The 22,106-nt window shown below is 48.2% G+C and overlaps 1 protein-coding gene across 3 annotated transcripts in view; it reads left to right on the forward strand.

Moving 5' to 3' along the window:
- The window catches only part of PDE1B (phosphodiesterase 1B), a 31,827-nt gene continuing 9,721 nt past the window's right edge, over nt 1–22,106 (forward strand). Inside the window, exons 1-6 of one of the 3 annotated variants that reach the window (XM_054444058.2) lie at nt 1–832; nt 924–1,049; nt 18,026–18,139; nt 20,265–20,447; nt 20,627–20,693; nt 21,327–21,443. In XM_054444058.2, coding sequence (XP_054300033.1) covers nt 243–832; nt 924–1,049; nt 18,026–18,139; nt 20,265–20,447; nt 20,627–20,693; nt 21,327–21,443 — 1,197 coding nt within the window. In that variant the 5' untranslated portion in view covers nt 1–242. Of the gene's footprint in view, nt 837–923; nt 1,050–12,141; nt 12,726–18,025; nt 18,140–20,264; nt 20,448–20,626; nt 20,694–21,326; nt 21,444–22,106 lie in introns of those variants that run through there. The other 2 variants (XM_054444060.2, XM_054444059.2) reach the window with 2 other exon arrangements.

Here is a 22,106-nt window from a genome sequence, read left to right on the forward strand (position 1 = left end):
TGGTCCTGCCTGCTCTGGAGAGCTTTGAACTTGGAAGAAATTCCTATCTGCTAGGCAGGCAGGCAGAGGTACCATGGGGAAGGCCACAGTCTTGGAGACAGGTGGGGAAGATCAAGCTGAGGGACCTGAGGCCAAGTGTGGGATGCCATCACAGCTCAGGGCACACCCTGAACTTTTCCAAGACAGGAGCACAGGTGGGGTCTGGTCTGATTGGGTTCCGAGTCCGGGTCTAGCAGGGAAAGATGTGTGCTCATCCCCTGCCCCGCACTCACACATGGGACACGCAGGCAGCTAGGCACACGTGGATACATGGAACCACAACCACATACACAGAAACTCAAAACACACGGAGAGAACCCACACAACCACCCACACCGAAGTCCTGCCCGCCGCCGCCGCTGCACTCTGTAAACACGCACTCACATCTGCCAGTACAGGGCACACGCAGCCACTCGTCCCCGGCGCCTGTGTGCGTGCGCTCGCCCTTGGGCGCTTCTGTCTGTGTATGCCCCTGGCTTCCAATCGTTCCTTTGGGAGGGGGAGGAGTGGCTGTGAGGAGTGAGAGACTGGCGGGCAGGCTGAGGAGAAGGGAGGGAGAGCAGAGGGAGGGGGGAACCCGGCCGGGGGAGGAGGAGAGAGGCGAGGAGGCGGCTCTGGCAGCGCGCGGCGGCGGCGGCGGTAGCGGCAGCGGCAGCAGCAGCGGCGGTGCGGAGAGCTTGGACTGGGAGCCCAAAGCTCGGCTGGGCAGCGGGAGAGGAGGAGCCGCAAGAGCTGCAGCTCTGCCAGCTTGGGCCGAGCCTAGAGACACCGGCCGGGCTGGTCCACGCCAGCTGCAGGTGGGAAGGGCCTGGGATGGGGGGTGAGGGTCTCTCGGCTGGGGCTGAAGCTGAGCCGAGGTGCTGTCTCCTCCTTCTGTTCCGTAGACCGTGGCTGAGCATGGAGCTGTCCCCCCGCAGTCCTCCGGAGATGCTGGAGGAGTCGGATTGCCCGTCACCCCTGGAGCTGAAGTCAGCCCCCAGCAAGAAGATGTGGATTAAGCTTCGGTCTCTGTAAGTCCCCGGCCCGGGAATGGGGGGAAGGGACCTTAGGGAGCCTGAGCGGGAGGAGGAGGGGGGATGACTGGAGCGGGGCTGTGGGCTGGTAGATTCTCTTTGGCACACATGTTGGCAGGTGCGAGGAAGCACGGCCCTGACACGCGTGGCCAGGCCACATGTGGAAGGCATGTGCGGAGCAAGCCGGCCAGTTGGAGCGGGCTTAGGAGTTGCAAAGGTAGCGATGTGCCTGTGACTGTGGACCCCAGGCTGACACACGCAGCGCTTAGAGGCAGCACAGTATATGCAGTGTGGCAGGACTGCAGGAGGGCAGTAGAGGTGCCAGGCTGACTCACACATATCCATGTGCAGAGTTGTGCAGATGTGAGCCAAATGACATGTGTGTGCATGAGTGACCGTGGGTCACAGAGGTATGTGGAGTGATTGCACACAGCTGTAGATCTACTGCATGGGAATACTTGTGCCAACCTGTGGGTCATATGTATCTCAGTTGGGATTGGTAGTTTCTGCCTCCTGCACAGGGAGTGGGGTGGGGGGTACCCCATGCCTGAGCTGCTCATCTCTTGGGGCCTGGAAACTCACTCTGTGTATTAATGATGAAGGGACCCACGTGGAATCTGGAGGGGGGTTGGAGCCCCCATCTGGAAGCTGAAGGAGGTGATGATGGTAAAGAAATATTGATTGACAAAGGCAAGGTAACTGGCTTAATCAAAGTCTTTTTGTTTATATGGGGTCTTCCAGGATCTCCAAGCACATTTGGGTATCTTTTCCCATTGTTGCAGTACCAGGGCATGTGGGGAGGAATAAATGGGGGAAGGAAGAACTCAGGTATCTGATACTCCAGTCCCAGGGGAGGAAAGGAACTTTTCCCCTGCTCCTCAGAAAAAAAAGAAGATTGGGTCAAAGACAAGCCATGCACCATGTTTATCTCCCAGTCAGCTGCTGCCATCAGGAAATCTCCGCAGTTTGTTGATTCTTAATCAGGGAACAAGAGAAGATGTCCCTCTCTCCGAGATGAATCCATGGCCCCAGGAAAGAGGAAACAGATAGGAGACTATGGATGTTTAGAGAGGAAACACGGTAAACATAGCCCTGAACCCAGTTCCTCCTCAATATTCTCCATAGTGAGCACCGAAGCTTTCTATTTCTGGGTTCTGGGAGAGGGAGAGGTGGGGGTAGGGGATGGGTAGATGCTTATGTTGTATTGTTCTTTAAATACTTCACCTATGGTGATAAGATGACATCTTTTATGGCAGATGGGTCTGATTTATACACTAGCTACTTGGAGAGAGGCCTTAGGAAGAACTGAGGCCTAGTGGGCAACAAGGCTTGGAATCCAAATGTACTTCTCAATCCCCCTCCTTGGCTGCCTCTGGCCAATCCAATTTGCTGGGCTCTATGAAGCGCAGCCTTGGAATGAGTTCTGGGACGAAGAAATGGAAAACCAGATTGAATTGATTTTTGTTGGGAAGAGCACTGTGTGATTCTTTTGTTGGGAGGAGCACTGTGTGACTCTTGATAGAAAATGACGCTGTGTTAATGGTAAATGAGCTGGGGAAAGGGGCAGATAAGGAAGTAGTTGAAAGGTAAAGAAGGGCCCCAGGTCCATAAATGGGAGAATTCAGGATGGCTCCCCTAACACTAGTGGCTCAGCATACTTACCTTGCCTCTATTCCAGGTAACAGGGCCCTGCAAAAGAGTGTGTATTACTAGTTTCACTATCTCCCACACATTTCTAACCAAAAGCCTTTCCTGAAAATGAATTGTTGTTTCTTCCTTTAGTGTGAGAAGTGCTCAGTGGTGAGAGAAGAGGATTCCCAGAAGGAGGCATGAAACCTGGGAAGAGAAGGGAGTAGAGGCAGCTGTCTCTCCAGAGTGCCTTAGCTGAGATGTCCTTACATGAGATTAGGGTGGACAAGGATCCCTATTCTTATTGATTAGATCATTCTGGTCTTCACTCACTTCAGCAGTCTGGTCCTTAAGAATGCTAGCTTTGTACAATAAATTTACAAGTAAAAAATAAAGCTAGCTACATGTAATATAAGTTACCCAAAAAAGTACAATCGCCTGATTATTAATTGGCAGGTATAGATTCCCACATCCTTAAAGCAGAGAAAGTCTCTGCTTTAAGTCTCACGTCCTTAAAGCAGAGAAAGACCTTGAAATCAAGGTAGATCCCAACTTGGTCTATGTTGATGGCCTACTGGAATTTTGCCTTTTTGAATACTGGGGAGGCTTTGACTATCAGATGAAGGGAAATAAAAGGATTTAGGGCTTTGCTGGGTAAGAGGTGGGAGTTTCCCAACTCTCTCAATGGTATGGTTTCTGAGTAGGTGAGAAAGGAGATGTTCCCCCTTTTAAGTGGAAATAAATATCCCCCTGCCCCTTTGGTCAAGGTGGGAAGGGGTTGCTAAGTCTGGAAATAGGAAATAGACATGATTATCTTAGGACTGGGTACTGCTTGGAAATGGAAACATGGCATATATACTTGTATGTAGTTATCTAACTATCTATCTAGATTCTTCTACTCAACACATCCTATTTCCCCCCTTCTACCCTTTTAATTTCTAATCAGGACATCCAGACTTTCTTCAGGGAGACTAGGCCTGGTGTTTTTGACTCTGGATAAAAAGCCCACACTAATATAATCATGCAGGGCAATTTTTTGTTGGGAAGAGCATCCAAGAATTCTGTTTCCCACACTAAGACCCTGTCAAAAATAAATTCAGAATCTAATCTGGATCATATGAGCTGAAGAGAATCTCTTAACTGTGTGATTTTACCTGTATCTTCAGGACAATTTCTCTAATTAAGCAAACTCATAAACTGAGTCATGAGAAAGGGTAAAAGAGGCCATCTGGAGACGATGAGTCGGCCAGGATGATTTTTAGCATCTGTAACCTTAAGAGGAAGTATTTGACTTGGCTGTCCACCCTTCTCTGAGATCAGAGGGCTTTAGGGAATGGGAAGAAGACCAGAAGAGATAGAAATGATTTTCTGTGCCTTTTGTGAATCAAGAAAATGATGAGCAGACATTGGTTTGCCATCCTCACCTCATTTATTTATCCAACAACTATTTCCTGAGTGCCTTCTATGGACCAAGTGGCATGCTGCATGCCGAGGATACAGTCGGTGGTGGACGAAACAGACATGTCCCTGTTCCCACAGAGCTTGTAACCTGCTTCAACTCCATCAAGTGGTGTAGAGAGGCAGGGGGCTCTGTATTCCCTGTTTTGCTACACCCACCCAAGTGATAAAATTCTACTCTGGGTTTCTGCCTCATTGTTTCTTTAGGGGGGTTATATACATAGGAAAAGCATAAATATGCGTTCTCTTTTTCTCAGGATGGTACAAACATCACTCTCTTTTCTCTGCTCCAGTTTCTCTTGGAATTTTACATTTTACAGATAGAACTTCCCCCTTCCTTTGGGACAGTATAGGCATAGTCCCTTTCTCTTCTTCTTTCCCCATGTGGTACACACTCAGGACCCTTAAAGTCTAGGCTCAATGTTCTATGCTGTGGTTCAAGGTCATTATAGATGAGCTGGAGCAGGGACCCCAATGGGGATTATTTTTGCTTATCTTTGTTTCATCAGAGTCTAGTGTGATACCTTGAACATAACAGGCACTCAATAAATGCTGTTAAATAAAGGAATGAACAAATGAAATAGTGAATATATGTACATATGTTACGAGGTCCAGTTCTGTCTCTGATTCTGTGGTGCGTGTATACCTCCGTGTTTGTTGAGTGGCGGGGGGAGGAGTCGGAAATGGAGGTGGAGGAGAGGGAGATGATGATGATGTTGTTTTTTTGAGAGGGTGATGCTTAAAAGGTATGGGGTTTAGGGACCTCAGGACAGAGCCTGGAACTGAAGGAGTTACAGAGAGGATCCAGAAACTGTGGCGTTTGGATTGTGTGAATGAGATATGTTAGGATGAAATTGTGAATGCCTGCCTGACACGTATACATGTATTTGGGTAAAGGTTGATATGTATGCTGGGGACAGAGCTCCATGAAGATGTGTCTGTTTTTATAAGTGGCATGTGTAATAATATGTTGGGAAGGTGTGCACTTACCTGAATACCTGAAATTGTCCTAGTTATGAGATGATGTATGTGTGTATGTAGGTAATGGGATAATACCTATGTGTGATCTTGTGTATGTATTTGTGACACTGAGATTTTTTGACATTCCTGGGGAGATCCAGTGGATGGGAGGAAGAAGCTGAGACTGGGTGCCTCATTGATTTAACCCTGGCTTTTGCCCTCTTTTTGTATATGCCCCGTGGAGTGATCTTCTATGGTTCTTACCAGTTTTGAAAATCATGCTGCCATTCTCCTTTTTCTGTCTATGGATGTGGAGCTGCTGTGAAGATTGCAGCATAAACTATGGTTCCCTGGACCCCTGGAGAAAAAGGAGTGTCATTTTTCTCATGCCTTGGTGGGGATAGTTTTTTAGTGCTATCCTCAGCAGATTAGTCCTTCCTCCTCTGCTTCCAGCCATAGCAAAGGGAATCTCTCCTCCCTCGGTTTCATACCCCACTTTTCCATCAAATGTCTCCTGTCTCTATTTCCTCCATCAGCTTTGTCTTGAATGAGGACTGTGTGGTATCTCTGGGAAGGTAGAGGGTAGAAAATTCCTGCCTTAAGTTGAAGGGAAGGTGCAGAGGTAGGGGATCAAATTCACCCCCAAGGAAGAACTTCACAAACCTCTGGTCAGGATAGGTGGCTGGAAGGAGGGAAGCAGGGAGGCAGAGTGGTGGTAGTGGAAGGGCATGGGGAATTTTGGGAGACTTGAGTTTGAGTTCACATTCTGCTCTAACAATTACAATGGTGTAATCTTTAAGTCACATAGTCTCTCTGAGTCTCAGTTCTTCATTTAATATCATCACGTAAAAGTAACTTTCAAATGATAAAGCCTGAAGTTCTTTTTCATCATGGGAGAGCTTGCTTTGTGAAGAGGCAGGGGAATGGGAATGGATGGGCAACTATTGGCTGGGATGAGGGAGACAAAGATTCAAGAGGTAGGAATATGAATTACCTAATAGGTTTGAGCCGTGATTGAAGGAGTCTTGTTGATGGTTATCTGGAAGGAGTGAAGGCATGTGTCTGAACTTAGAGACCAGAAGGATAGGTGGGGCCAGAGGAGGGCAATATTATGAAGGATGTGGGCCACTGAGGTCAAAAGAAAGGAGAGGAACTTCCTCCTTATCGGTTTTTCCCAATGGTCAAACTGGAAATGGAGGGAGCAATTGCAGTTCTGAGACATGGTGAGTGTGGGAAGCCCAGGGGCTGCCATAGGTGGGTTCTATGAACATTGGGGAATTCCCTTCTGACATTTATCCCAAGTCCCTAGGCCTGAAGGTATCATCAGGTATACCACATCCTATTTTAGAAAATCACTGAAGTCTCTTAGAATCCAAATATCACTCTGCTTGTCCAGGAGCCTCAGGAGGTGGTTTGAAAAAAGACAGAGGAGTCCACATTTGAGGTTGCATTTGCCACTTTTGCCCAGAGGAAAGTGAAAGAGGTTGGGGATGCATGGGACTAGAAGCCAGGTGAGATGCTCAGTAGGAAAGAAGCCTGCACATCTATAACTACGCCCTGCCAGGGAGTTCCTGAAATCAGAGGAATGGTAGCTTTCCTATCTCCCAGATTCCCCGACCTTTTTTAAAATAATCTTTCTGCCACCTTCAGACTGGGATGGAGGAGCAGAAAACCTTGAAAACAGGTATTCCCTCTCTTTTTGAGTCTTTAAAGGAATCCTTGAGAATTTGTGTCCAACTCCTCTGCTCTCTCTCATTTTCTCTTCTTTGATTCTTCCATCTTCTCCCTTGCCTCATCTTTCTCTGGGTTCTCTTTCGCTGTGAAGCTCCCTTTTGCTCTTCTCCCTTGTCCCACTTCCTCTCTCTGTCCCATTCCTTTTGACTTACCCTTTTGCTCTTGCCATCAGTACTTCTCCTCCCTCATCTTGGCTAGGAGTCAGACAATCCCCGTGGCTCCCTCCCCTCACCGAGGGGTTGCTGTGGTGATGGTACACGATAAGCTTGCTATAGGTGCCCTCTGGGGCCTTAGGAGTCCAGCCCCGACTCCTGTCTTCTGCAAGGCGTGTCTTTTGCCTTCTCAGTGACCTCATCCTCCTAGTCCCTCTGGGGAGGAAGCCAAGTAATTGCCTTTGAATCTCAAGGGGCTGATTTTTCTCAGGTACGGAAGTTGAGTAGCTATTTTCCAACTCTCTTTAGGATAGTAGCAGAGAAAGAGGGACAAAACCAGGACAGCAGGTGGGGTGGAGGTGAGACAACTGGGGAGACTGGAAGTTGTTTGATAATGAAATTGTCCCCTAAGGCAGCAAGACTACATGGTCTGAGAGAACTGTGGGACCATTCCTCCGTTCCTTTGGGAAGGGGCATAGATGGGAATTGAGCAGGGAAAAAAAGAGTGACTGAGAAGGGAAAAGGATAAAATCAACTTGTTATCCATTCAATGCAGGGAGGTCCTTAGTGCCCCTGCTCTTGCTGCTCTGCCTTAGTATCCCCCAGTCCTGCAACTGCTCCTCTCCCCTCAGCTGGGGTTGCATCTATGGAGCTTATCGCTGTCTGAGAAGAAAACACCAGGTTCAGATTCCACTTCAGCACTCAGACCTGGCAAAGGTGCACTGAGGGAGCTGTGTTGGGGTTTTGGTAGAGAGGAAGGCTTGGTGGGAAAAGGGTCAGGTTGTTTTTGGGGTAAGGCCTGGGGGCATAGGGCATGGAGAAGAGCTAGAAAGGGGGTGCTTCAGGTGGTGCTGTTGGATAGAGCCAGACTTCCAGGTCAGTTGATTCCACAGCTGCAGTGAGAAGTCAGATTTGCAAATAATTACGGTGGCTACAGTGGGGTGATTAGGCTGCCAGCTGGTGTTGGCACCATTTAGGTTGGGAAGGGAACTTGGCTGGTGGGGGGTTGAGGGCTGGGGGCTGGAGGCTGGTTGTGGGGAGAGGCTGAATGATTCTCTGGCAGGCAGGACCTGGGGGAAGTTTTTCCTTTTATTCCTATCTGTTGGCTTCCCTGCTCCCCTGTTTATCAGCTCTTGCATATCTGCTTTGCACCATGTCCCTAGTTCTCTCCTCTGTGCCCACCTTGTTTGGAAACTTCTTGTGGCCTGGACTGAGTGAACACACAGGCCAACAGTATTGCCAAACTTCCTAAACCGTGAGCATCTCTCTTCCAAGCAATTGCTTTAGAAATTCCAGTCTGGAAGATGTATAATAAATCAAATTGCACTAGACACCTCAAAGACTTCTTGGTCCCTCCTGTTCTCTCCCGTTCTGCTCTTCTTTGAAATGCCAAGAAAATTTGCTGTTGTTTTTTAAATTGCAGTGAAATAAATTGAAGACAGATATGCAGGAGAACTTCCTGGAAAGTTCATGGAGGTTAGACTATGGCCTTTCTCTGATAAAGAAAAAATCTACCCTTCTCCTTTAAGCACTGGGTTAGAGCTGATTTGGGGAAGCAGTGAGCCAGTCAGAAAGGATGAACTGTGGAACTGGGAAATTGAGGCCCAAGCATCCTACTTCCCCAGTGTCTACAACCCAGTCCCTGAATCTGAGAACCATAAAGGCTACAGAGGAGGAACAGATCCCCAGAGATAGTAAAATCGGGGCAATGCTGGGACCAGACCCAAATACTGCTGATCTATAATCTGATGCTGCCCTCATCACACTTGCAATCAGACTCTTGCCAAGCTTTTAATTTACTTTCCCATCCCAGAATACCTTCAACATCTGTTAGGCCCCATGGAAGCAGGGCATCTGCTGGGAACAGCTGTTGGGATGTGGTTTGGAGGGCTGTGGGGTGGTCCATGTGGAGGGGGTTAATGAGCAAAATCATGTAGGTGTAGGGAGGGAGAAGAGGGGTGGACAAATGAACTAGAGAAAGAGTTCTTCTGGACTGGGTACTGGGAGCCTCCTCTTCAGTTTGCCTTCCTCTGACCTTCTTACCCACCCCTCCCAATTCCTCCCTCTCTCAAGGGCTGAAGTCTGACGGAAAGGTGACTCATTTGTGTTCTTGGCTGGGAGCTGGGACACCTGGGTTCTTATTGGTCTGGGCTGAGGCTCAAGCTGCTTAGATTATTCCCTTCCTCGTGTGATCTGAGTTGTGCTGGGCTGTTGCTAGGAACACCTGTTAGAAATGGCTTCTGGTCAGAAGGCACAGGCACAGGAGGAGTCTGAAAGCAATCTCTCCCACTTCTTCAGTGTGTTCCCAGCTTCTCTAATGCAGCACCTTTCAAATCTCCTTTCCTTTCCTCCCTGCCCCCTTAATACCTCCTACCCCTCTTCCTCATCTCCCTTCACCCTCCTGGTTTCTGTCCTTCCCCCACTATCTTCCAATCTTCCCTAGGGCCTGCCCCATTCCCTTTCCTCATCCCACCCCCACCCGTAGCTCCTCTGTCCAGTGCTGAGGGCTCTCACACCACTGCTGCCATGTCAACAGTGCCTCCCAGGATGGCAACCCAGCTTTGCCACCAGGGGGGCTATTTTTATCTGTGGAGCCACCCCCGCCACAGTGCCCAGCCAGCTGCCAGAACTGGGGCTGTCTGTATAGCAATGGAAGCCAGAAGCCAGGGGAGTGGGGGAGTGGGAATGCTCGGGTGAGGTGGAGAGCTGGTTGTTCTTGGTTTCTGGAGCTTCATGCTCTACATACTCTGCAGCCTCTGCCTCTACTGCCTCTCCGGGGCCTCTGGAATAAGAAGCCAGAGAGAAGCCCTAAACGTCCAGAGTGGTGGCGTCAGGGAGACTAGAGCTTTCCCACAAATATCCAGGTGCCATCTGAGGCCTGGATGGAAAGTCGGGGTCCTGGCTGTAAGAGTGGACATATGGGACTTTGTTTATGAATGACTCAGTGAATATTTGCTGAACTAACTAAAGATTTGGACTAAATAATTATCCTTCACATTCATGTATCACTTTAGGGTTCCCAAGGTGTTCTCATACCATATCTCATTAGGTCCTTGTGAAAATTCTGTGAAGCATGTATTATTTACCCATTTTACAGACCAGGAAACTGAAGCTCAGAGTAACTTTCCCAAGGTCACACATAGTAATAAAATCTAGGCAAAAGTTTGTGATTTCTTTTTAAATTTAGTTTTTTCTTTTCAACTGAGCTAGCCAGAAAAGTCTCCTGATTTTAAACTTACAACCTCTTTCTATTGGAGTTAGATGATTTCCTTGGTTCTTTCAATTTCTGAGATTTTGGAGCTTTGAAGTCAGCCAGTGAATCCCTTCCCAAGTACCCACCCCTTTACCCCCACCCACCCCCACCCCTTTTCTCTTACCAGAGGCAGAGTCTCCCATCCTTTGTTTCCTACCTCAACCTTATTCTTCACTGCAGGCTGGGCAAGCATTAGAGTTGGTTTCCTTTCTATTTTTAAACTACATTTAAGGGCCAAAGGAAAATCCATACCGGACCCTTTGTTGAGGTCATTACATTTATGTCCTGCCTGACAGCCAGGTGACAGTCTCCTTAGAGGTAGAGTGTGGGGTGTGTGTATATGTGTGGGTAAGTGTCTATGTGTGAAATTTTTCCTCAGGAAGGGATGATGGTTGATCATTATCCCTCCTTATTAGGAAGAGTAAATAATAATAACAGGCTAGGGCAAAGTATGCAGCATGCATACGTGGGCTGAAGTGGTGAGCAGCCATTCGTCCAACCAGCTTTGGTTCTAATGGGTAAGAGAGGAGAGGAATGGACAAGATATCCTCTTCGAGGCTTTTCTAGTCTAAGAAATCTTTACTTTTCATTAGAAGAGTTGAGGTTAGCACTTACTTGTCTAGAGTGGCAGGGTCCGGAGTGAGGGTACAAGACGAGGCAGGGAAGCTGGCCTGGGTTGGAGGTTATTAGTGTTTCAGGCTGTGTGCTGCCATCTGCCCCCACTCCCAGCCCCATCCTGCAACGCAAGCATGTCCACAGAACATGCCAAATGACCTGTCCTCATCTCCTGGGTGGCATTCAGGGTCTCTGACCCTGGGTCTAGTCCTTTCTCTCTAAAAATACTCATCAGCTTGTGGTCATTGTGGGGAAGGTGGTGGTGGGACACAGAGAGAAAGAGATGGATACAGAGAGAGTGGGTTTCTTCTCTCCCAAGATCTGCAGCAGCCCTGCTTCACGGCTACCAGGTGTTCACTAGAGAACAGCCTTAAGATATTTGACTTCCACTCCTCTTGTTGAGATCGAAGCCCACTTCCACTTGTCCCAGTACTCAGTGGAGCTGAGAAACAGCAGGTTCCCAGACTTCAATTATTTATAATTCTTCAAGGCTTTGGCGTAATGACAAGGTATTTTAATTTCTTCCTGCTTTTGACGGGTAGGGGTAAAGGGAAAACTTCCTGTCATAAAATCCTAGCTCTTGGCCTGTGTCTTCTCTTTTCCCTTTCTGCTGACATACTCAACCCCATTAGTTCCTTTTCCTCTTTACCACATCACCCCCAGCCATAGACCTACATCTAAGAGATTGCAGATCCCTGAACTCTTTTCCCCAATGCGTTGGGCTTCACCCGCCAGCTCTTCTCCTTAGCCCCGCCCAACTCCTCAGCTGACCAATCACGGCCCCAGCGTACATGTATTGGTGGCGTCATCTCCCAGCCAATCAGGAGGCGGGCTGGGACTGTGTGCGCACGTCCACTTGGAGCTGCAGAGGCTGGGTTCTTCCCTCCCCAGCCTTGGCGAAAGCAAAGTCTGAAGGCGGGAGAGGGGGTCCTGGTCCTCAGACCCCTTCTGGGTGCCTCTTTTGGCCCCTCCTGGGCCATCTCATCGCTTCTCCTTACCTGTGAGCTGGATTGACCTCTCTCTGGTTAATTCATGGTTATTCTCCAATTTCCATTTTACAAATGAGAAAACTGGGGCTGGGGGTGTTAATTTGCCCAACCCCTTGGTTTCTAGGAGCGAGTTCTCTTGACTTTCATTCTCTGCTTGCGGGTGGAGGGCCCTTCCCTCCCTGTTGAGCCCGGTCTCTGGATAAGGATCCACTGACACCTAGCTTCAGGAAGCCCCTCCCTACAGTTTCTTATCCTCTGTGGGAAGTTCATCCCCCTGTCTTGCTTCCATTCTGTGAGGTGGGTTAAAGCTCGTTTTGAAGAATGGCCCCAGAAAAAGACCCTGAGAGGGAGCTGAATCTGCTTAGCTCCTTTTGGGGGTTCTTGCAGGGCCCCTTCCCCTCCCGCTACAGACCTCCTCTCCGTGACAGATTCAGGATGGTTCCCTGTCCCTGCACCCTTAAGCCTCTTGCTAACCCCCTTTTTCCCAAAAGAGGAGCCCCACCTCCTCAGAGCAAGGGGCTGGCCTGTGCTATTTCTGTCCTTTCTGGGCTTCTTCTGAGAACAGATTCTTGTTTTCCGTCTGATTCAGATGTGAAACTTTTCCCGCAGCCTCCCCTCTCACCCAGTTCCGGTAGGCTGGGTCTCTGCCTCCCCACTCTCTTCTTCCTGCAGCCAGGCCCCTCCCCAAAGTTCTCTCTGGTCAGTTGCTCAGTTCTACTGGGACCTGGAGGAGGAAGGCAGGGGTCAAAGAGGAAGTTGTCCCCCCTTGGGGGCCCTGGGGCTCCCGGGGTCAGGATTTTGAGACTCTGAAGCAGGAAACTTTGATTCCCATGGCAAACCCTGTTCCTGTTCAGAGGAGCCACCTCCAGGGCCCCATCCTCAGGTAGGTGCCAGGGATGAGAAGAGGAAGGGGGAGGAGGGAGAGGTCAGGTTGCTCATGGATCCACCAGTTGTAGTTTAGTGAAGTGGAGAGATCAAGACCTGGCAGTCCCCCATATGTTTTGTGCGTGTGTGTGTGCGTGCGTGCCAACTTCACCTTTTACTCTGTCCATCTTGCCCTTTACCTTATTCTCCTCCCATTTCCATCCCCCCTACCTTTTTAAAAATTGCTTCTTCTTGACTATGGCAGGTGACTTATCATCGTTTTGTCCTTTTCTCTCCTTCCTGACTGCCAACATCCTTAGGACCTCACATTCCTTCGAAATTTCATCTTGTCTTGAGAACCCAAACTGGAAATAGAATTCTTCTGACTCCCATCCCCTATCTTATTCTAAAGTCCTTCAGAGTTAGGATCTCCCCAGACCCACTCAAAGTCTTCACCTCACTGTTCTTCTGCAGGAAGTCCTTCTCTGGCTTCCCTGTCCTAAGCCCCCTACTTATGGTGATCTTTTTGGGAATGTGGGTGCTGGAAGCAGAGGCAGCGGACTTTGGAAATCCCCAGAACACCAGCCATGGTGAGCCAAAGAAATGAACTGTAGAAGCTGGAGAAGCTGAGCTCTTCTGAGGTATTGGGGTTATAACTGCCAGAGTCTTTTCCTCCCAATGGCTGCCTAGAGCTAGGAGAGACTGTGGACTTCCAGGAGTCGGGATCTGAGGCTTTTCCAATCGTGCGGGGACTGAAGGTAAAGCAGAAAGAAGTGGTGGTGGTGAAACGGGCAGGGATGGAGTTCGAAGGAAAGTTGGGGGAAGCTGCCAGTTTTCCTTGGGGCCAGATGAGGACTGGACAGGGTTGAGCATACTGTTCTACAGGGAAAGTTACCTTTACTGTGCCAGATTCCGTGATGGCTGAAACAGAGGGCTTGGATTAAAACTGATGTTGGCGGGATAGAAAGACATCCTGCAGAAGAACAGTGAGGTGAGGACTTTGAGTGGTCTGGGGAGATCCTAACTCTAAAGGACTTTAGAATAAGAGAGGGCCCTGGCAGGCCAGAAAGTATGGGGTGTGTGTGTGGAGTGGGTTATTTGACTTCAGGAGGGTGCAGTTCAGCACCTTCAGGAGGGTGCTTTCAGCTGCTTGAGTCCAGGTCCTCTTCTTAGACTTCTCATTTGTCAAATTTATTCTTTAATCTTTTTTCCCCTCCATCCCTGGCTCCTTCTGGTGTCTGGATTGTGTTTGGTTCAGATTTCAACAGAAGCTATACAAGAGCTCCTGGACAAGATCTGTAAGTGAGGGAAGGAGAAACTTGGAGGGAAGCCTGTGCTTGAAGTCAACCTACAACCTTACTCTTCTCAGGCTCACTGTTATTTTTAGAAACCCTGGCTCAGAAATCTCCATTGTGAGCTCTGGGAGATAGCCTCACACCTGATTAATTTTCCCCTTTCCGTTTTATTTATTTAATGAACTTTTACTGAGCACGTTCTGTGTGCTCTGAGGATGGAGGCCAAGATAAACAAGCCACTGTCAGCGTCATCAAGACACTCACAGTCTCCTATGGGCCAACCGACAGAATTAATTAAGGTTGGACGGACTGAGACTGCAGAAGCTATGGTGGAATGGGTTCCAGCCTCTCTCTAAGCTAACTGCATGATTAGGTTTGTTCTGCCTTAACAGCTTCATTGTTTGGGGACACGGTTAGGTTCCATTAGCTTGAGTTGTAGGCCTTGACAACCTGACTGAGATGGATGAGTTGTGTGACCTTAGACAAGTCACTTAACCTCCCTCATAAGGAGTTTGTGAAGATTAAATGAAGTTTGTAATTGTAAAGGAAAGATCATGGCTATTATCTGTCTCCCATTTTCTCTGTTAGGGGGCTTCCTAATTACCAGCCTCAATCCAAACCAACTCAGTCTTCTCCATCTGGACTTGGGAGAGAGAAGGTACTTGATGGATTTGAAGGGAGTGTGGTGTGAACTGGGTTAGGACCACCACGATTTGATGTTGATCAGTCAATTCCTATTCAAATTACATTTATGGAGACCTTTTGTATGTGCCAGGCCTTTTAATGTATTATATCACTTAATCCTCTTATTAATAGCCCTGTGAAATGTTTATTATCATCCTTACCATTTTATAGATGAACAAGTTGAGGCTTTAAGATAAACATTCTCAAAGTTTAGTGTTTATTAGAATAATCTGGGGTGTTTTTTAAAAATGCAGATTGGGTTGGGAACTGTGGCTCACACCTGTAATGCTAACACTTTGGGAGGCCTCAAGCTGAGGATTGCTTAAGCCCAGGAGCTTGAGGTTACAGTGAGCTATGATCATGCCACTTCTAGATCTTATCCAGGAGCTCTTGTGTAGCTTCTGTTGAAATCTGTTGAACCAAACATGATCCAGACACCAGAAGGAGGTGGGGAGGGAGGGAAAGGAAAATTAAAGAATAAATATGACAAATGAGAAGTTTAAGAAGAGGATCTGGACTAAAGTGGCTGAAAGGATCCAGGTGCTGAACTGTACCCTCCTGAAGTCAGATAACACCCCCCACACCCATACTTTCTGGGCTGGCAGGACCTTCTCTTATTGTAAAGTCTTTTGGAGTTAAGACCTCCCCAGACCCACTCAAAGTCCTCACCTCACTGTTCTTCTGCAGGAAGTCCAGAGCTATGATCTGGGTGACCTTGTCTCTTAAAAAAAAAAAAAAAAGCAGGCCAGGTGCAGTGGCTCGTGTCTGTAATCCCAGCACTTTGGGAGGATGAGGTGGGAGGATCACTTGAGGCCAGAAATTTGAGAACAACCTGGGCAACATAGCAGGACCTCATCTCTACAAAAAATGAAAAAAATTAGCCGGGCATGGTAGCACATGCCTGTAGTCCTAGCTACTCAGGAGGCTGAGGCAGGAGGACTGATTAAACCCAGCAGGTGGAGGCAGTTGTGCAAATGCACTCCAGCCTGGGTGACAAAGTGAGATCCTGTCTCAAAGTAAAAAAAAAAAAAAAAGCAGATCCCTGGACTGTATCCTCAGAAATACTGATTCAGCAGCTGTGGAATGAGACCTAGAATCTATATTTTTTACATGGATCCAAGGTGATTCTGATGCTGGTGGGCTACAGACCACATTTTAAAAAGTACTGATTAAGAGTTAGTGACTTGCTCGAAGGCTCACAGCAGGAAGTACTAACTTTGAATCCAGGATTCCTGCCTCCCAGACTGGTGCTGCTGCTGGATACATCTCACCAAAGCTGCCTCCTGAGCCTTGGTTTCTGCATTGTAAATGGAAATGGCAATTCCTTCCCCGCCTCCCTTCTTCATAGGCCCATTGTGAGGATAAAATGAGATAATGTAGGAGAAAATGCTTTTAAAAATGTAGAGCTGGCAGCATTGTTAGCGATTATGCAAATGCATGCAAATGAGTGCCGTGGGTGTGGCTGCTCACTTTGGGAGCCAGTGCTGGGATGTGGGTTTCAAAAGGTGGGTTGAGAAGGGAACTGGAAGAACTTTGGTGATGGGCATTGACCCCTGGGGAAAGTTTTGTAAAAAGGGCCGAATGAAGCAGAAGGCTGGGGCGGGAATCTGGGGGAGAGAGAGAACTATAGGCAGAAGAAGAGGCCTTCCTTCCTTTTTGGGTTTTATGTCCCCAGATTTGAGGGTCCCTGGCTATGGGGACTGATCGGCAGAGGGAAGCCCCAGCTTGTGCCTGGGCACCAAAGGCAAAGCATACCTCTTTGTTCTGTGATCTCTGGGCGGGGTACTCTGGGAGACACTGGCTCATAGCCCCTTTCCAGCTCATTTAGCTGGGAAAGCCTTTTATGATATATCTCGCCTCTATTCCTCCTCCCTAATGAAGCTGGAGCTGGGGCTGAGCTTTACTAAAATCATCCTCTTACTTGTTAAACAACTTGCTGTTTCCACATGGAGATGGTGCAGCAGGAAGGCTGAAAGTGAGATTTGAGGATAGCCAACCAAGGAGGCTGCAGTGCCATCCTCCAACTTCTTTGCCACTTTCCCTTCTGTCCCATTTGCTCTCAGACGTGTCATCCAGGACTGCTAGGCCCTGAGGTGAGAACTGGCCTGTGATGCTTCCTGGGGCTGGCTATTTTGGGCACCCCATTCCAAAGCTGCCGAGACCCCGGGATTCTAGAGCTACTTCTGTTCAGGAACGCCATTGTTCTCCCTCCCCCGGCATCCCTGGGAATTGATGCTAATTTCAGCCTCTGATCCCTGACTCATTCTCTTCTCCTCCCTGACTCATAGGGTGACCTCGGGTTTTTGAAGCCCCTCTCAGTGGGGAATTATGATGGCCACCATTTCAGCCCCGGATTGGTTTTAGGTGGGTGGGGCAGCGTGAGGGAAAGAAGAGAAAGGAATGTTTAACTGCTTTCATTAACATCACCATCTGAAAAGCTTTGTTTGCTTTGTGACTGCCTGGGCTGAACTCACCAGGCTTCTAAGAAGTCTCCCAGTTAATCAACAAACCCCAGAATTCATAAGTGTAAAACATGAGGTGATTGTTCCTTCAGGCAAAGCATCCAGTGAATGGGATCCCTGGGCCCACCCCACCACTTTTATCCTGGAAGAAGCTTCAGTGGGGACAGAGGCAGGGGGTGGGTACAGTAACTCTGTCAGAGGTTCTCTCTGGTGTAAGACTGGAAAGGCAGGGGTTAACCCGGCTTTGTCCTGGTTGATGGATTCTGGAATCATAATCCATTAGCTTTGCCTGCATGGAGAGAGGCCAGGCGAAAGCATTCAGATTTGTCTTTGTTCTGTGCTTTTGCCATCCCTGCCAGGCACAGAGGGGCTGTGGACATGTAACCCCCACCCCCCACACCGTGACCAAGAGACAGTGAAATACTCTTGGGGGCCATCTTGATTGCTATTGATCCCAAAGCCCTCTCCTATGGGGGAAATAAGCAGTTTCAACTCTTGGTTATTCAGGCTATGAAACAGATCATCCTAAAAACATCACTCCAGGGCTTGTAGCTGCCTAATTCTGCTGGGCCCGGGCATTTTAAACAAGACTAAGCACTGACTAAAGAGCAGGTTTCGAGAAGTCAGATGGTGGTGGGGATGGTGGAGTCAGGAAAACCTGGCATTAAACTTTGGGTGTAGATAAACTTAATACAGGCAGTGGCAATAGCCTGAGATTAAAAAAGAAACATTAGCTGCTATTATTATTAATGTTAGAATGATTAACTATTTACGAAAGACTGAGGATGTTTCTGTAAAATGTACCTTATTAGGGAGTATCCTGTTCTCATGATAAGGTAGCTGTGCCTAAGCAGCCTCTCTGTATCTGCTCCCTGCAGGCTGCGCTACATGGTGAAGCAGTTGGAGAATGGGGAGATAAACATCGAGGAGCTGAAGAAAAACCTGGAGTACACAGCTTCTCTACTGGAAGCCGTCTACATAGATGAGACACGGTGAGAGAGACCGACAGACAGAGAAGGAGAAAGATGTCAGACATAGTGTTCCAGAGAGAAGGGTTAAGACAAAGATAGACACATATGGCATGGACAGAGACCGGAAAAAAGATAGAGGGTGGACCAGATATAAAGAGCTCTAGGTAGTGGCTCACACCTGTAATCCTAGCACTTTGGAGACCAAGATAGGTGGATTCTTTGAGCCCAGGAGTTTGAGACCAGCCTGGGCAACATGGCAAGACCCTGTCTCTACAAAAAAAAAAAAAAAAAAAAAAATTAGCCAGGCGTGGTGGCATGCTCCTGTAGTTCTAGCTACTTGGGAGGCTGAGGTGAAAGGATGGCTTGAGCTCAGGAGGCAGAGGTTGCAGTGAGCTGAGATTGCGCTGCTGCACTCCAGCCTGGGTGACAGAGCAAGACCCTGTCTCAAAAAAAAAAATAATAATAATAAAAAATAAAAAAATAAAAAAAGAGCTCCAGGTATCCAGGGAGAAATAGTGGTAAGAGATAAAGAAGCAGAGGCAGACATAGAGATGCAGAGATAGAGACAAACACAGATATCAAGAAGGACAGAAGACTGCTTCAGAGTTGGAAGGGACCTTAAAGCTCATCTATTCCACTGTGGAATACCTCTAGATGTGTGCTGCCTAACATCGGAGCCACCATTCTGGGTGGCTATTGAGCACCTCAAATGTGGCAAGTGTGAACTGAGATGTGTACATAAAATACATGATGGATTTCAAAGACTTAGAAAAAAGAATGTAAGATATTCATATATATATATATATTTATTTATTTTTATTTTTATTTTGTTTTGAGACAGAGTTTACTCTTGTTGCCCAGGCTGCAGGGCAATGGTGCAATCTTGGCTCACTGCAACCTCTGCCTCTGGGGTTCAAGCAATTCTCCTGCCTCAGCCTCCTGAGTAGCTGGGATTACAGGCATGTGCCACTACGCCCAGCTAACTTTTGTATTTTTAGTAGAGATGGGGTTTCTCCATGTTGGTCAGGCTGGTCTCAAACTCCCGACCTCAGGTGATCTGCCCACCTTGGCCTCCCAAAGTCCTGGGATTACAGGCGTGAGCTACCGCGCCCAGCCGATATCTCATGAATATATTTTATAAGGCTGGGCGTGATGGCTCATGCCTGTAATCCTAGCACTTTGGGAAGTTGAGGCAGGCTGATTGCTTGAGCCCAGGAATTCGAGACCAGCCTGGGCAACATGATGAAACCCTGTCTCTACAAAAAATTAAAGAATTAGCTGGGCATGGTGATGTGCACCTGTAGTCCCAGCTACTTGGGAGGCTGAGGGGGGAGGATCACCTGAATCTGGGGAGGTTAAGATTGCAGTGAGCTGTGATCACACCACTGCACTCCAGTCTGGGCGATAAAGTGAGACCCTGTCTAAAAATACACACACACACACGAACACACACACACACACACACACACACACTTGGTTTCATGTTGAAATGATATTTTGGAGGTATTAGGTAAAATAAAATTTATTGCTAGGCACGGTGGCTCACGCCTATAATCCCAGCACTTTGGGAGGCGGAGGCGGATGGATCAACTGAGGTCAGGAGTTCAAGACCAGCCTGGCGTGGTGGTAGGCACCTGTAATCCCAGCTACTCAGGAGGCTGAGGCAGGAGAATCGCTTGAACCTGGGAGGCGGAGGTTGCAGTGAGTCAAGATCGCGCCACTGCACTCCAGCCTGGGCAACGGAGTGAGACTCCGTCTCAAAAAAAAAATTATCATTAAAGTGAATTTCACCTGTTTCTCTTTTCCTTTTTAATGTGGCCTACTAGACAATTTAAAATTTCATATATGTGGCTTGCATTTTATTTCTATTGATGGTGCTGCTCTATAGCATCCCTGAAAGATGCGTTCCATTTCCTGCTATAACACTTCTATAGTTGGGATGCTCACTACCTCACATGGAGACCTGTTTCATTATTGGAGATGTTAGATAAAGAAATAAAAAGATATAGAAAAAGAAAGGAAACAGGGTTGAAGACAGAGAGCTGGCATGAGAGTTACTAAATGTGGGGTATGGCTGGGTACAGGGTCTCTAGGCTGTGGAAGCACCTGCTGTCTTTCCTCTGTGACTCCCCTTCTGGGGTCTCAGGCAAATCTTGGACACGGAGGACGAGCTGCAGGAGCTGCGGTCAGATGCCGTGCCTTCGGAGGTGCGGGACTGGCTGGCCTCCACCTTCACCCAGCAGGCCCGGGCCAAAGGCCGCCGAGCAGAGGAGAAGCCCAAGTTCCGAAGCATTGTGCACGCTGTGCAGGCTGGGATCTTCGTGGAACGGTGAGGCTCGCCCACACTCAACCTCCCTCTGCCTTTAGCTGTGCCCCTCTTTCCCAGCCACCCTGGTCTTCCATGACCACCAGCCGTATGATCCCATGGCTCATCCCCACATCCCCAGCTGGCCAGACCCCCACTCCCAGACCTTCATATGTGGGCTTCTTCTCATTGTTCTCTCTTAGGATGTTCCGGAGAACATACACCTCTGTGGGCCCCACTTACTCTACTGCGGTTCTCAACTGTCTCAAGGTAATCTCTGGGTTTTTGGGAAAGAGGAGAAGGTTAGGGGATGGAATAGCCACTGGGACTTCTAGACCCTGTTTATGGCATGATTTTTGCCTTCCTTTTTTTTTTTTTTGAAATGGAGTCTCGCTCTTGTCACTCAGGCTGGAGTGCAGTGGCATGATCTCGGCTCACTGCAACCTCTGCCTCCCTGCAAGTGATTCTCCTGCCTCAGCCTCCTGAGTAGCTGGGATTACAGGTGCCCGCCACCATGCCCAGCTAATTTTTGTAGTTTTAGTAGAGATGGGGTTTCACCATGTTGGCCAGGCTGGTCTCGAACTCTTGACCTCAAGTGTTCTGCCCACCTCGGCCTCCCAAAGTATTGGGATTACAGGCGTGAGCCACTGTGCCCGGCCTGCCTTCCCTTTTAACTGTTGTTCCCACATTTATCAAAACTGCTTTTGCCCAGTATAGGAGCAAACTCCTGCCTTCCTGTCTCTCCCATACTGAGAGATATATGGGAAGAAAGAGGCACACTTCACCATTTCTTTGCTTTCCTATTTACCAAGACTTTGTACTCATGGGAAGTCCTTCTTGAAGTCTAACTTCAACCCTTGCTGCTGCTGCTGGAAAGCAACATAATCTATTGTTTCTCCACAGAACCTGGATCTCTGGTGCTTTGATGTCTTTTCCTTGAACCGGGCAGCAGATGACCATGCCCTGAGGACCATTGTTTTTGAGTTGCTGACTCGGCATAACCTCATCAGCCGCTTCAAGGTTGGGCAGCATCCTACCTCTACCTCCAGGCAGTATTCTCCACTCCTCTCATGCCTGTTCTAAAAGCCTCCCAACAAACAGATTCCATAGATCCCCTCACTCAGTCTCAACATCAGGGAAGTCTCCCCATGCCCACGCCCAGCCTAGCCTTTCTTTTTTTTTTTTTTTTTTTCTTTTATTATTTTTTTTTTTTTTAATTTATGAAGTATTTATTGATGATTCTTGGGTGTTTCTCGGAGAGGAGGATATGGGAGGGTCATAGGATAATAGTGGAGAGAAGGTCAGGAGATAAACACATGAACAAAGGTCTCTGGTTTTCCTAGGCAGAGGACCCTGCGGCCTTCTGCAGTGTTTGTGCCCCTGGGTACTGGAGATTAGGGAGTGGTGATGACTCTTAAAGAGCATGCTGCCTTCAAGCATCTGTTTAACAAAGTACATCTTGCACCGCCCTTAATCCATTTAACCCTGAGTTGACACAGCATATGTTTCAGAGAGCATGGGGCTGGGGGAAAGGCCATAGATCAACAGCATCCCAAGGCAGAAGAATTTCTCCTAGTCAGAACAAAATGGAATCTCCTATGCCCACCCCTTTCTACACAGACACAGCAACAATCTGATCTCTCCTTCCTTTCCCCACACCTCCCCCCCTCTTCCTTTCAACAA

Source organism: Pongo pygmaeus, chromosome 10 (assembly GCF_028885625.2).
Source record: "Pongo pygmaeus isolate AG05252 chromosome 10, NHGRI_mPonPyg2-v2.0_pri, whole genome shotgun sequence".
NCBI classification, from domain to species: Eukaryota; Metazoa; Chordata; class Mammalia; order Primates; family Hominidae; genus Pongo; species Pongo pygmaeus.